We start from the raw sequence: 15,240 nt of genomic DNA, 5'->3' as shown, positions 1-15,240 counted from the left end.
AACCACTGGTTAAGTGTGGTGGATATGACTTCAAACTGAAATGTGCTTTTGGGACAAGAGAGGTAGGGCAAGAAATCTCCACACTGAATATTTGCAGCCAGGATTTTTGTGTTTGCAGTTTTTTTAAATCTACTTGCAATTGTCGTTGCTGACCCAAAAAAAGGGCCTGTTTTTTAGCCTTTCCCAGAAGGAAAAGAGAATAAATTGGGACAAAAGTCTGTCTTTCATCTCTCTCTCTCTCTCTCTCTCTCTCTCTCTCTCTCTCTCTCTCTCTCTCTCTCTCTCTCTCTCTCTCTCTCTCTCTCTCTCTCTCTGCTAAAGATGAAATAGGACATTTCAGAAGCCGCCATCCTTGACAGGTTTTACAGAATTAAACTGGGGTGCTAAAAATATTAGCTGAATCAATCTGGACAGTTTAGAGTGCCAAGTGGCACTCATTCTAATTTCATGCATATTTGGGCAATCCAGAGATGGAAGGCCCTGTCTAGGCAAGAAAAATCTTGGGAGGGTGAGACAGAGAGAGGGGGGAGAGAGAGGGGGGGACAGAGAAGGAAAGAAGTGTGGGGTGGCGAGAAAGAAAAGTGAGATAAAAGACAGGGAGAGGAAAGGGAGAAAGAATGACACAAGGAGAGAAGTGATTAAAAGCAAGCAAAGAAGAAAAAATCAGAGAAAGAGGAGATTGACGGATTGATTGATTGATTGATTGATTGGGTGTTGTCAAGCCAGTGTTGAGTTCTACAACCATGGAGGCAGATGTTCTCCATGTTGATCTGTCCCTTACCTGGTCTTTTAGGTCTTCTAATGGTGAAAGAGGGAGGGAGGGAGGGAGGGAGGGAGGGAGAGAGAGAGAGAATGAGAGAATTAGATGCCAGCAATAGAGAAAGAGGACATCTGCTCATTGGTTCTAGTCCTTCTGCCTCTCCAGAAAAGATGGTTCTTGACCCCACTCCTATTGTAACCAGCTACACCATAGTCAACTCATTCAAGCGGGGTTGGGTTTAGTCCCAGATAGTTCCAAACTTGCCTAGGGTTCACCACATTCCACCCAACCAGCCATGTTGTGAAACTCCAAAACCTTCTCAACTGTCCCATTTTATCTATCCAGGATGTAAGCAATGAAAAAGATCTAGAGAGACATTAAGAAGAATCATTGCCCATGGCTTTAGGCCCAGCACAGATCTCAAACACGGCTTGCAATGGCCAAACCAGGCCATTTTTCTCTCTCCTCAGCCAGTGGAGAAGAAGTGAGGGATATCCTGAAAGCCTTGTTGAGGTTCTCCTCTTGCAAGATCTCATGGACACCACTTGCAGAAAGAGGGAGGGTGGGTTCCTCAAGGGATTCTTCACCACAGTGCATGAGATCATGGGTAGCTAGACTCACCAGTGAGGTGATTTCACCAGGATACGACTGTTTGGGTGGTAAGAACGATTTGATTTCATCCGCTGTTGAAAAGGTGATTGTCAAGCCTGGAAGTCATCTTTCTCATTGCATCTTCAGGCCTGCCACATTTACTACCATGGGAAATTGGGAGGGGGGATTGTATGGAGCCATGGTGATATATATAGTCATCATAACATTCCTTTCTCAGAGAGTCAAGGACATTTTTCCCTGCACCTGGAGGGCTGAAACATGAAGGCATCTCCAATTGGGACGGTGCTTGGATTGGACCATGTGATGGACATGTGGGTGTTGGGCAGGGACTTGAACTTTCCTTTGGGTGGGATGGCACAGAGCCAGAATGATATGTAGGCAAAATAACATTCCTTTCTCAGAGAGTCAAGGACATTTTGCCCTGCACCTGGAGGGCTGAAACTGGGAGGCATCTCCAATTGGGACGGTGCTTTGATTGGACCATGTGATGGACCATGTGGGCACTGGGCAGGGACTTGGAAAACCTGGAAGCTCTCAGATTCGGATTTTCCCAGATGTGCCAATATGACATCTCTAATAAAATGGAATTTTGAGGAAACTCAAACCTCAGAGTCTTCTTTCATTGGGGGTATTACTTGGAACCCTGACAGCGATGCAATAAGAAGCATAACCATTTTCTGGTTTCTCTCCTTCTGATCGAAGCAGTCGGAAAATGTGGGCACATTCGGCGACAGCAAGAAACAACGTTTAGAAGAGTCTACGGCTTCCTGCTTGCTTCCACCCTGCATTTCACCGATACCCAACCATAGAATACCCAGCATAAAAGAGTATGTTTTTTCTCCTATGTTTTCTCAGTAGATCTAACTGAATTAGTCCAGGAATTTTTAGCTTCAAAAATTCCATGCCGTTGATAGACCACCTTCCTCGTTTTATTTTATCCCTTTATTCCCCATATTTTATGAGTACCTGTGGCACGCGTACCCATAAATTCGCCATCACGGACCTAGAGAAAGGACTGGCTTCACCCACCTCCTCCGGTTTTATCTCTGTCTGGTCTTTAAACACTAATTTGAAGGATTTATCTTTGACTGATTTTTTTTTTCCCCTCAACAAAATGAAACCGCTTCTCCCGTCATATTGTTGCACGGCCGTGAAATTTATGTTGAGTAAGTAATCCCGCAATTAACTTAAAACTCATGGCTTTGAAAGCATTGTGAAATAAAACCAGCCCATTCCTAATCTCTCTTATACCTGTGTAATTACTAACTCCACTTAATGCAAATGAATTTATCCTAATTTGCCTTCTTTAACAGACACACACACATCCATCTTTCAAGTCTGAAAATGGCACCGATAATTTAAGCATGGAATCCATTTAAGGATGATGCAAATGTAATCTTTCAAGCTATAGGTGTTTATCTTTCTCCAACTGCTTGCATCATCTTTTTTTTTTTTTAATAATCGTATATTTCCTGCCTTTACCAAACCCTAGAGAGTTAGGCCCCCAACCTGATGTTTCTTAATTTCAGCTTGTTTTCTAGGTCATTAATTTGATTCCTTTGAGCCCTGCAACTATCGGTATCCTCTGTTATAATATAATTGTGTTCATCAATAGTTATTTCCCCAATGTTAGGTCTATATTTCCCCTGGTCCCAGATGTTTCCAGTTGCCAAGAAATTTTTTCCCCCTGATTTTCTTATTAGTTATATTTAACTGAGACTAAGATCGTGGTGCGATCTGTTCTGAATATCCTCCAAGATAGTATTTAACCCAATCGTTTGCTACTTTTTGAATATCATCAGTTATATTCATGTTCTAAGGGTCTCAACACTTACAGAAGGATCAGTAGGAAATCATCTCAATGACTTAGCACTCATGGTCATGGTTCCTCATGAAGACAAGTTTGGCAGTTGTGGCCTAGAACCCAGTCTAGGTTCTAGGTCCACAATTTTTGATCCAAGTTTTTGCATCTTGGTGGCCGATTGTGCTTATCCCACCATTCATACAACCTTCCCTTTGCTGGCTAGTTAATCTCGTGATTTTGAGTGCATATCCTAAAGCAGGGTTCCTCACTCCACTCCAGCAACTTTCATTGGTGGACTTCAAATCCCAGAATGCATGCTGGCTGGGGAATTCTGGAAGTTGAAGTCCACGCATCTGAATTTGGCTAAGGTTGAGGAAGTCCATTGTTATGGACTTCAGCTCCCAGAAATCATGCCGGCTGGAGAATTCTGGGAGTTGAAGTCCACATAGCTAAATGTTGCTAAGGTTGAGGAACCTCAACCGACCAATTTTATGGCTGAAGTCCATTTTTACGGACTTCAACTCCCATAATTCATGCCGGTGGGGAATTCTGGGAGTTGAAGTCCACACATCTGAAAGCTGCTGAAGTTGAGGAACCTCAACCGTCCAATTTTATGGGCTGAAGTCCATTTTTTATGGACTTCAACTCCAAGAATCCATGCCGGGTGGGGAATTCTGGGAGTTGAAGTCCATAAAATTTACTGAGGTTGCGAAACTCTGTTCTAAGGACTGGATTATCAAGAATGATAAGAACATTCCAGTTGTGACTGCAATTGTGTTTGTTTGTTTGTTTACTTGCTAAAGGCAACAATTAAATAATAACTGAAATGGATACTGCTTTCATTAGAAACGGACGAGTGTTGTTGGATACAGCCAGGTGAGGCAATCATATTTGCCCCAGTCGAGAATTCAAGTGGCTTTCCTTTTGCTTGTTTGTCTCTGATGTGTTCCTTTGAGGTATTGTAAATCCATAAAAACTTGACACTGACTTAAATTGACTTAAGAGGGAGACATCCATTCTTGTTGACTTAATTTGCTATTGAAAATTTGAGTCGATAATCATGAAAAGTAAATGGCAGGAGAATGCAGTATGAGTTGACTAAGGAAGGATTAAAATCCAAGTAATCTTCATTGACTGAACTAGGACAGTAACTAAAATAATAATAATAATAATAAAACCCCATGGTCGGATTAACATGTTAAAAGAGTCAGCTGGCTCTATTTTTATTTTATTTTATTTTTTCTTCCTTTCCTTTTATTCACAGCCAAAGTTTAAAGGGTAGGATTATTTTTTTTCCCCTGTCCTGGGGAAAGAGGTACAGGAAGTAGTCCTTGATTTATGACCACCATTTTTTTTTCTTTGCTAAGTGAGAGAGTCATTAAGTGAATTCCCCCCCCCCATTTTATCACCTTTCATGCCACAATTCTTAAGTGAATCCCTGCAAGTTGTTCGGTTGATAACATGGTCATTAAAAACGAATCGGGCTTCCCCGCTGAGTTGGCTTTTTTTCAGGGCTGTTGTAACTTCGAATGGTCACTAAACGAACTGCTGCAATTCGAGCACTGCCTGTCCAACTTTCACAGCCTATCCCAATCCTGGCCAACTCTGAACAAGCATCCTAAGAAACAGAAGTTTGAAAGCTCCCGTTGATTTTACCTCTGAATTTTGATCGTGTGACCGAAGTAGGGATGGTGCAACAGTCATAAATGTGGAAAACGGTCATAAGTCACTATTTTCCGGGCTGTTGTAACTTCAAAACAGCCACTAAAATGAATGGTGGAAAGTTGAGGGCTGCCTGTATATGTTTGCTAAAACTCTTGGCTTCGCTTCTTCTTTGACAGAAGCAACTCCATGAAAAAAGTGACCAAAAAGAGAGAAGAAAAACTCTTCCCACCTCCGTTGTCTCCTCTGATGGATGAGGCAGCTCCGCGGCATAACATCTTGGACAACGGCTCCTTCAACCAAGAGAACTCCCTACCAAGCTCCTTGCAGAGCAACGCCTGCTCCAAACACAGGAAGAACGAGAACAAATCTTCTGTCAACTCCAAGGGAATCAGTGTAAGTGTCGAAGTGATGTCCCCACTTGGACCCAGTTCCTATCCTTACATGTCAGCCATTTATGGTGGAGGCTGAACAATGTTTTGAAGTGAAGGAAATCCTAGATTCCCGAAGGTATCGAGGAAATCTACAATATTTGGTGGAGTGGGTTAATCAACGCCCCTAAATTAGTCCCCTAGATTAGAGAGGTGATTGTTCTTATAAAGTCATGTCTGACCCATCGTGACACTCTGGACAATGTTCCTCCAGGCCTTCCTGTTCTCTACCATCCTCTACCATCTTCCTCCAGGGAGACCTTCCTTCTCATTAGGTGGCCAAAGTATTGGAGTTTCCTCTTCAGGATCTGGCCTTCTAAAGAGCAGTCAGGGTTGATCTCTTCTAGGACTGACCGGTTTAAATCGCCTTGCAGCAAAGGTGAAATGCTATCAGTTCGGTCTGGTTTGTGCGAACCGGCAGTGATAAAAACTACCGGTTCGAGCGAACCGGTAGTAAAAAAAAAAAAAAGCTACCAGTTCGGTCAAACTGGTATTGCTGACAATCAGCTGTGCAGCAGAGTTTAGCCTTGCTAAAAAGCAAGAAATCCTGCTTTCTAGCAAAGCTAAATTGCGCGCCTCAGCTGATCCCCCCCCTTACTGTTCTACTTACCTTCCCAAGCCTCCTTTTGGTGTGTACTGCACATGCGTGTGTGCACAGAGCACACATTTGGTGCACACTGCACATGTGCATGCAGCACATGTTTGGCACGCAGTGTGCATGCACAGCCAGCGAACCGGTACCAAGCCAGTTCGGATTTCACCACTGCCTTGCAATCCAAGGACTCACAGGAGTCTTCTCCAGCAGACCAAGGGACAGAGGGTTTAGATCCCCTAAATTAGTCAAACAGTTTCACAACCAATACCATGATAAAAGGGGGACAACCAAGATGTTAGCCACCCATCGTCCTCCTTGAAATTTTCCACACCAACTTCTCTTGACCGTCCTCACCTTGGTCATGCAAAATTCAAGAGAAGCTGCACAGCACTGATCTTTACTCTGTGGTTTAACTTCTCTGATTGTAAAAGGGCAGGGGAATCAAGAGTTATCTTTTCCCGTGGCAACCCTTCTGCTCTCGTCTGGCGCCGGGCCTAATCGTTGGATACTTGTGAGTTTTCGCCTTGCTGTTTGCCTCCCAACATTTTAATTTTAATAAGCCGGCGATGCTACAAGGCACCCATGCTGACATTACACCTTGGAAGAAGTGGGTGTTAATGATGCTGGGCATAGGAGCAGTATGGAGCCGATGGCACTTAATTAATTTGCTGAGCTTGACTTAGCGACATGCAGTCCAAGACAACAAAGAGCTGGATTTTAATTTCAAGGCACGCGCGCTCGCATGACGGGACGTGTAAAGGTATTCTTAGCGTGAAGGCTGAGGCGGCTAATTAAAATTGCTTTCTGCAGGAAGAAGATGCTCACAGCAGGCCCTCAAATCCTTTGCTGGAATCCAGCCACCTCGACAACGATCTCTGGTTGACAAGTCCCACCTTCACCAACGGGAATCCTGAATTGAGAAGACCCAAGATAACATTTGATGATATGTTAGTTACTTATTCGTTATGACTGTATTCGTAATTTTTTGGGTTGGCTTGGAGCAAAAATTTGCATTGCTTTGAGCTACTTTAGCCTCAGAATGCTCTTGTTGTACACAGCCTGAGTTTTGATTGTGTTGAGTTGCGTTGAATTTGGGGGGGGCTTGACTCCTACAGCAGTGGTGGGTTGCTACCGGTTCGCCCCGGTTTGGGCGAATCGGTAGCGATGGCGGCGGGAGACTACACCCACTCACTCACCTGGACGCTTTTGCGCATGCAAAGTGAACTGGTAGTGATGGGATTTGCAACCCACTACTATCCTACCACCACATGGACAGAACCCTGCGATTCTCTGGGCAACATTTTCAGAAATTGTTTACCCTTACCTTCTTCCTAGAACTGAGAGAGACCAACCCAAAATCACCCAGTTGGCATTTGTCCTTATGCAGGACACACCGTTGGGTTTTCCGAACCCTGGCCCGGTTTTGAATGCAATTCAGACCAGACCAAAAATCCCACCTGGTCATTTAAAGTTTAGCCTTCTAAATGATCCAGGGGAGGTCCTATAATTGTCTCATTTGAAGTTACAAAAGGCAGAAGCTGGAGGAACTTTGTGCAATGACTAGAGATTGGACGAATGAAAGAAACACACACATTTGCAGGGATAGAAAACTTACTGTGCATGTATTTAGAAGTTGGAAATCTTGATACGTTTAGCAGAAGTCCTTTGCAGTCAGCTTCTTCCAAGATATTCTTTGGACTTCCCAGTCTGGTCTACGGCTCTCAGATTCCCAACTGGTCTCCCGCCCTGAGGTGGGATTCAAAAAATTTAGCAATCGGTTCTCTGCCCAGTTGCTGGGCGAGCGTGGCCTACTCAGCCTCCTGCATCACAGCCGAGGAGGGGGGTGTTTTCACCCTCCCCAGGCTCTGCGCAGGTACTGCACTTCCCTAGCATCCAAAATGGGCCATGTGGAGATTCCTGGGAGGGGAGGGGTAGGTGGGGCCAGCCAGTCCTTGGAACTACCGGTTCAGCGAACCAGATGTAAAATTAGCATCCGGTTCTGGAACGAGTCACAAGAGTGAAGAAAGCAAAGTGCTATGTATATTTACATGATGATGATTAGAAGATGGACAGGATTAAGGCAAGCCCTGTAAGCATGAAGTCTAGATCAGGCCAATTGCAAGAGCTGAAGTCCCATCAGTTGCTTCTTCTGATCGCTGTTGTTGTGTCTTCCCAGGCTTCACAATGCTGATTACTATATGCAAGAAGCCAAAAAACTCAAGCATAAGGCAGATGCTTTGGTAAGTCTCTTTCACTCTACCTGGTTGGGTGGCTGATTCAGCAGAGAATTCATATATGCCAGAAAGGATTTTTTTTTTTTTAATTTGATTTATATGCTGCCCTTCTCCGGAGACTCAGGGTGGCTTACAATGCGTTAAGCAATTGCAACACATTTGTGAGCCTTATTAACGGTGCATTAAATTGTGCTAATTATTAGTATGCAATGCAGCACCGTTCATTAACAGGAATGCCCGCCGTGGGGGCAGTAATGCAGAGAATTCTCTGGGCCAGCTTGGCATCCAGTTTTGGTCGCCACGATGTGAAAAAGTTGTTGAGACTCTAGAAAGAGTGCAGAGAAGAGCAACAGAGATGACTAGGGAGCTGGAGGCTAAAACATATAAAGAACAGTTTCTGGAATTGTGTATGTTTAGTTTAATGAAAAGAGGGACTAAGGGTGAGATGATATCTCAAGGGCTGCCACAAAGAAGAGGGAGTCAAGCTATTCTCCAAAGCCCCTCAAGGCAGGACGAGAAGCAACGGATGGAAACTAATCAAGGAGAGAAGCAACCTAGAACTAAGGAGAAATATCCTGACAGTCAGAACAATTTGATCATGTCACGTGATCAAAATTCAGACGGTTGGCCATTGACTCAAATTTATGATGGTTGCAGTGCCCCGGAGTCACTGCTTCGCTTTTTGAGACCTTCCTGACAAGCAAAATCAACGGGGAAGATAGTTATTCACTTAACAACTATCACACTAACTTAACTGCTAATTACCACGATTGACTTAACAACCGGGGCAAGAAAGTGGGGCAAAAGTCGTTGAACAAACATCTCACTTAGCAACAGAAATTTGGGACTCCGTTGCAGTCGTAAGTCAAGGCCTACCTGTATCTAGATTGGGAAGGACGGGAGCCCAAAGAGCTACAGAACGGGAACGCACACAAGGACTCAGATTTCTAGCGGAAATGAAACATGTCGCCCTTAACCGATCTGGAAAACCAACCAAAACAGGTCGCTTCAAATTCCTTTTATTTTTCAGCTGGAAAAATTTGGCAAAGCGGTGAATTATGCCGACGCGGCGATCTCCTTCATCGAATGCGGGAATGCTATGGAGCGAGATCCATTAGAGGCAAAATCTCCCTACACCATGTACTCCGAGACGGTGGAACTCATCAGGTTAATGCCTTTTCTGTGATTCAACGTATAATTAGAAAGTTGCTTCATTTTTTTAAGGATCATTCTGATCTGATTAATGGTTAGTCCAAGGCTTCGTCAGCTCAGAAGTCATCATAATTAGTCCTTTCCTCCATTTTATGAACGCCACGGAAAATTTATAATGGATGGACCCTGTTCTTATAAATTAGCCCTGTTAGGCAATAATCAGGGTGTTGTATAATTTGCAATATTCATGTAATTAAAATTGAAACGCAGTGGATGGAAGTTAAAGCATCATAATTCCAGCGTTGAGCTGTCACATTTATCTCAGAAAGGGTTAGTTTGATCGTTCCAAATATTAAAGAGAGAGCGTTGAGGTCTCGGTTATAAATTCTGCCTTTTTAGAGTTTATCAATTAGCCGTAAAATAATTGTCCCAGAATGAATTTTGGCAGATAAGGGCTTCAGTTTACAAACATTTGTTTAGATATGACCAGAAAGGAAGAGGGAAAAACAGAAATGCATCCAGTTTATAGTCAATAAGAGTGTTTATATATTTATTTACTGAAAATATCTGTATAGTGTCACCAAGCAGAAAATTCTCTCCAAACTTAAGACTTGAGGACTTCAACTCCCAGAATTTCCCAGCCAGCATAGATCAAAAAGAGCTTCCATAACCAGAATATCATACACACTGCCGTTCACCTCCACTCCATTATTTCCTGGTTAATGAAGTTGCCGGAATACCTTAAAACTTTCTTATGCGAGAGTGAACTCTGTTACTTATTCTTAACATAAGCACTGTGAAATTGTATTAAGGCTCAGAACAATGGTTTTTATGGGATGATGATCTGATTTTCAGAAGGTTGAGTGTGCAGGGAACATGGGAGTGAAAAGCTCCAGAGAAGGGAGGTTGAAGATAGATAAAGACGATAGATAGATAGATAGATAGATAGATAGATAGATAGATAGATAGATGGATGGATGGATGGATGGATGGATGGATGGATGGATGGATGGATGGATGGATGGATGGATGGATGATAGATATAGATGATAGATAGATAGATAGATAGATAGATAGATAGATAGATAGATAGATAGATAGATAGATAGATAGATAAATAGATAGATAGATAGGTAGGTAGGTAGGTAGGTAGGTAGGTAGGTAGGTAGACAGACAGACAGACAGACAGACAGAGAGAGATAGATAGATAGATAGATAGATAGATAGATAGATAGATAGATAGATAAATAGATAGACAGACAGACAGACAGACAGATAGATGATAGAGACAGACAGACAGACAGACAGCAGGACAAGAAGCAACGGATGGAAACTAATCAAGGAGAGAAGCAACCTGGAATTAAGGAGAAACTTCCTAACTGTGAGGACAATTAACCAGCGGAACAGAAGTTGCCTTCAGAAGTTGTGGGTGCTTCATCATTGGATGTTTTTAAGAGACTGGAAGGTTACTTGTCTGAAATGGTATAGGGGCTTGAGCAGGGGGTTGGACTAGAAGACCTCCAAGGTCCCTTTCAACTCTATTCTGATCGAGTGAAGGTATTTCTCCTACTGTGTTTATCAAGGGTGGCAGCTGCTCTCTGGAAGGGCAGTGGATGTCCTGCTGCTTGTTTACACCTCTGAGATCATTAAGTTGTTTTTTGGGGTACCACCATTGTTCCTTGATGTCACCTGTTCAACCTCTTGTCTTCCATCTCTCTCGGAAGGTACGCCATGAGACTTAAGAACTTCACGGGGTCTTCCGCCACGGAAGGAGACAAGAAACTTGCAGTCCTCTGGTGAGACATTGTCCTTCTTTCTCAATTGTCTTGTTATTAAAGTTGATTAAAGCTTCCATTGAAGACCAGAATTTAGACCCTTGTGACTTCTCTCTCTTCCCTCAATATTGCTTGCCATTTCTTCCTCTTCTTTTCTTTTTCCTTCTCCCCTGGGACTCCCGCCGTCTGCCTCTTCCTCACTCTTTCCCTTACAAGCAATCCTCCACTTACAATCAGATTTGGGAGTAGAATTTCCGTTGCTAAGGGAGTCCTTTGCAACCTGTACTTGCACAGTTCTTCAGCAAATCACTGCATTCGTTGAGTTAAGCCACGGTTGGTAAGTGAAGCTAGCTTTCCCACTAACTTTGTTTGCCGGAAGCCATCTGAGAAGGTCACAAATGACGATGATGTGACCCCGTGGATGTTGCAAACATTGCAAATTCAAGCCGGTTGCCAAGTGCCCAAATTTGGATCATGCGACTGTGGGGATTCTGGAACAGTTGTAAGTGTGAGAACTGGTTGTAAGTCACTTTTGCAACTTCAGTTATTAAACCTAAACAAGTGGTTGTAAGTCAAGAAATATTTGTATTCAAATGGCTCTCTCATCCCTTTTTTTCTTTTACTACCTTTCCTTCCTTCCTTCTTTCCTTCCTTTTTTCTCTTTCCTTCCTTTCTTCTGTTCCTTCCTTCCTTTTTTCTTCCTTCCCTTCCTTCCTTCTTTCTTCCTTTCCTTTTTCTTTCTTTTCTATCCTTTCCTTTCTTTCTTTCTTCTTTCTTTCTCTCCTTCCTTCTCTCCTTTCCTCTTTCTTTCTTCCTTTCTTTCTCTTTCCTTCCTTTCTTCTGTTCCTTCCTTCCTTCCATCCATCCATTCATTCCTTTCTTTTTTCTTTCTTCCCTTCTTCCCTTCTTTCTTTTCTTTCTTTTCTTTTCTTTCCTTTCTTTCTTCTTTCTTCCTTCTCTCCTTCCTTCTCTCCTTTCCTCTTTCTTTCTTTCATTCTTTCTTTCTTTCTTTCCCTATATTGTCTCTTGTCTCTTTGTAAAAAAAACTTGTAATAAAAACTATTTTAAAAATAGGTCAGTATTAACCCAACGTGGTTTTCCACCGTGGTTGGTGCCCACAGATTACATCTTTGGAAAATAACGTCAAGTTTGTGTTTGTGTGTGTTTCCAAATTACTATAGCTACCGCTGCTTATCCCTTCTCTATCTGAGAATGTTTAAACTGAAGAAGGATCACGCAATGAAGTATTCCAGATCCTTGATGGAATATTTTAAGGTAATTGACATTTAATTGCTTTTTATGCAGAAAGGAGAGAGGGAGGGAGGGAGGGAGGGAGGGAGAGAGAGAGAGAGAGAGAGAGAGAGAGAGAGAGAGAGAGAGAGAGAGAGAGAGAGAGAGAGAGAGAGAGACTGACTATGTTTTTGCAGCTGGGACACAACAGTTTGTTCATGTTTTCAGCCACCAAAGATTATAAAGGGTGAAATAGCCTCAGGAGATGCTGGCCGAGGCGAAGAGCACCGGGGAGGGGAGGGGCGAGGGGCGGGGCCAGCGAGCGGGCGGATCAGCCAGTTCTCCGAACTGCATGCAAAGTTAACAACCGGTTCAGTTGAATCGAGCCAAACCGGCTGAATCCCATTTCTGGTGAAACCTTGACATTAAGGGTTTGGGAGGGAACAGGAATAGGAGAAATTGGGGTGGATTCTCCTCCAGAGATCCCTTCAAAGAAGCCGTTCCCCAAAAACAAATAAAGGGTGACTTTGGATACAAGATTTTTATTTTTATTTTTATTGCAAATTACTTTCCTCCACCACCACCACCACCCCCGAAAAAACTTACCTTAAGGCCTCCGCCACAACGCTTGGCTCCAGAATTTTAATAATTAATTAATAATTAATTAATTAATTAATTAATTAATTAATTGGCTCTCTGGACAGAAAGTGCCACCCTACCGGTGATTTTTCACGTGGCCACTTTTGCAAAAAAACAGCCAAGTCTTTGTGTTGTACATGTAAATATATTACCATAATTACAGGGGTGGGCTTCAAAAATTTTAGCAAGGGGTTCTCCGCCCGGTTGCTGGGTGGGTGTGGCCATGGTGGGCACGGCCTAGTCAGTCTCCTGCACCAATGGGGGGAGATTTTGCCCTCCCTGGGCTCCAGAGGCTTTCCTCGAGCCTCCGGGAGGACGAAAACAGCCTCCCCAGGCACCAGAAGCCCTCTGGAGGCCGGAAACGGGCCAATTTCTGGCCTTCTTGAACTTCCAGTATGCCAGTTTTTCGCCCTCCCTGAGCCTCCTGCACTTACCTGCATCCAAAACGGGCCGCGTGGGGACTCCTGGGAGGGGCGGGGGCGGGTGGGCGGGGCCAGCCAGGAGTGGGATTTGGAGGTTCTCCAAACTGCACAGAAACTTACCTAGAGGTTCTCCCGAACCCCAGCAAACCCCCAGCAGCTCACCCCTATATAGATACCTTAACACTGAAACATTCATACTCGTGCTGAAAGGTTTTGAAAGGCAACAGGTTGTATTTACGGGTTCCTGTAACAGACACACCCCTTTGGATTTTAAAAAATGCAAATGGTTATTTGGTTCGCTAAGGTCATTTTATGCTTCCTTCCACTTCATTGGCTCTCTCTCTCTCTTTCTCTCTCTCTCTTTCATTTTTTAACAGAATTCATCCAAAGTTTCACAGGCCCCTTCTCCTTGGGGAGGCAAGTAAGTATCCCTCATTCCTGGAGGGGAATTGTAAAATGGGCTATCGGGAAGAAGCAACATTCCTTGATCGATGAAGATCAGTTGTTAGATTAGGTTTAATGTTCCATGGGTTGATGTTTGACAACGAGAAAAAGTTTTATATTTTGAAGAGCTGTAGTGGCGCAGTGGTTAGAATGCAGTATTGTAGGCTAATTCTGCTGACTGCCAGCAGTTTGGCAGTTCGAGTCTCGCCGGCTCAAGGTTGACTCAGCCTTCCATCCTTCTGAGGTGGGTAAAATGAGGACCCAGATTGTTGGGGGCCATAGGCTGACTCTGTAAACTGCTCAGAGAGGCCTGTAAAGCACTGTAAAGCGGTATATAAGTCTAAGTGCTATTGCTATTGTCCTTCCTTCCTTCCTTCCTTCCTTCCTTCCTTCCTTCCTTCCTTCCTTCCTTCCTTCCTTCCTTCCTTCCTTCCCAGTTGTTAGAATGCAGTATTGCAGGCTATTTCTGCCCAGGAGTTCGATCCTGACCGGTTCAAGGTTGACTCAGCCTTCCATCCTTCCGGGGTGGGTAAAATGAGGACCCAGATTATTGTGGGGAATAGGCTGACTCTGTAAACCATTCAGAGAGGCCTATAAAGCACTGTAAAATGGAATATAAGTCTAAGTGCTATAGCTACTTTCCTTCCTTCCTTCCTTCCTTCCTTCCTTCCTTCCTTCCTTCCTTCCTTCCTTCCTTCCTTCCTCCTTCCCTTCCCTTCCTTTCCCCATCCATCCATCCATCCATCCATCCATATCAGCTTAAGGTTGACTCAGCCTTTCATCCTTCCAAGGTGGGTAAAATGAGGACCCAGATTGTTGGAGGCAAGAGGCTGACTCTTTAAACCGCTTAGGGATGGCCGAAAAGCACTGTGAAGCGGTATATAAATCTGAGTGCTATTGCTATTATATGGATTGATAAATCCCACATTCTCCTTCAGCCTAATTGAAGACCATAAAGGAGTTGGTTAGGAAGGGCCACACCATTCCAGAAGAACAAAGAAAAGCTTAAGATCAACGTTAATGTCTGTCTCTTCCCACCAACTGTGATTTGTTCAGTAATAAGAGCCAACAATTATTTAATAGGTATATGAAAACCGCTCTGTTACTAAACTGGAAGCATTATGGAACTCAAAGAAGAATGTCTTCGTCCTGTTTTTTGTTTTTGTTTTGCTCTAATTCAGTGCAATGATTTCAACACCTGAAACTCAATTTTATTAACCACATACATATTTGGATCTTGTACACCCGGTGTGTGCCACATGTACTTATTATCAGACGGGCTGCACACGTTGAGATCACCCAAGCTGAACGCAGCCTGTCTACCATGAATAACGTGCCATCCTGAGCGCCTGAGACCATAAAGAACAGGAGGCATTGTCACAACAGAGTCATCCATCATGCTGGGCAGATGCTGATGTAGACAGAGAAGGGAGCCACGGTAGGGTATGAAGGACAATTTGTTTTCCATCCTTGATGGCTT

The 15,240-nt window shown here is 43.6% G+C and overlaps 1 protein-coding gene across 1 annotated transcript in view; it reads left to right on the top strand.

Moving 5' to 3' along the window:
* Window positions 1-15,240, top strand: part of AFF2 (ALF transcription elongation factor 2) — a 287,858-nt gene that overhangs the window by 263,086 nt on the left and 9,532 nt on the right. The window contains exons 12-19 of the mRNA XM_034438607.3: window positions 2,075-2,199; window positions 5,018-5,234; window positions 6,675-6,811; window positions 8,041-8,104; window positions 9,129-9,265; window positions 10,975-11,046; window positions 12,207-12,300; window positions 13,694-13,737. Coding sequence (XP_034294498.2) covers window positions 2,075-2,199; window positions 5,018-5,234; window positions 6,675-6,811; window positions 8,041-8,104; window positions 9,129-9,265; window positions 10,975-11,046; window positions 12,207-12,300; window positions 13,694-13,737 — 890 coding nt within the window. The remainder of the gene's footprint in view (window positions 1-2,074; window positions 2,200-5,017; window positions 5,235-6,674; window positions 6,812-8,040; window positions 8,105-9,128; window positions 9,266-10,974; window positions 11,047-12,206; window positions 12,301-13,693; window positions 13,738-15,240) is intronic.

This window comes from Pantherophis guttatus, chromosome 12, assembly GCF_059756535.1.
Source record: "Pantherophis guttatus breed Tessera chromosome 12, ASM5975653v1, whole genome shotgun sequence".
Taxonomy (NCBI): domain Eukaryota; kingdom Metazoa; phylum Chordata; class Lepidosauria; order Squamata; family Colubridae; genus Pantherophis; species Pantherophis guttatus.
This window is presented reverse-complemented; position numbering and strand designations above follow the sequence as displayed.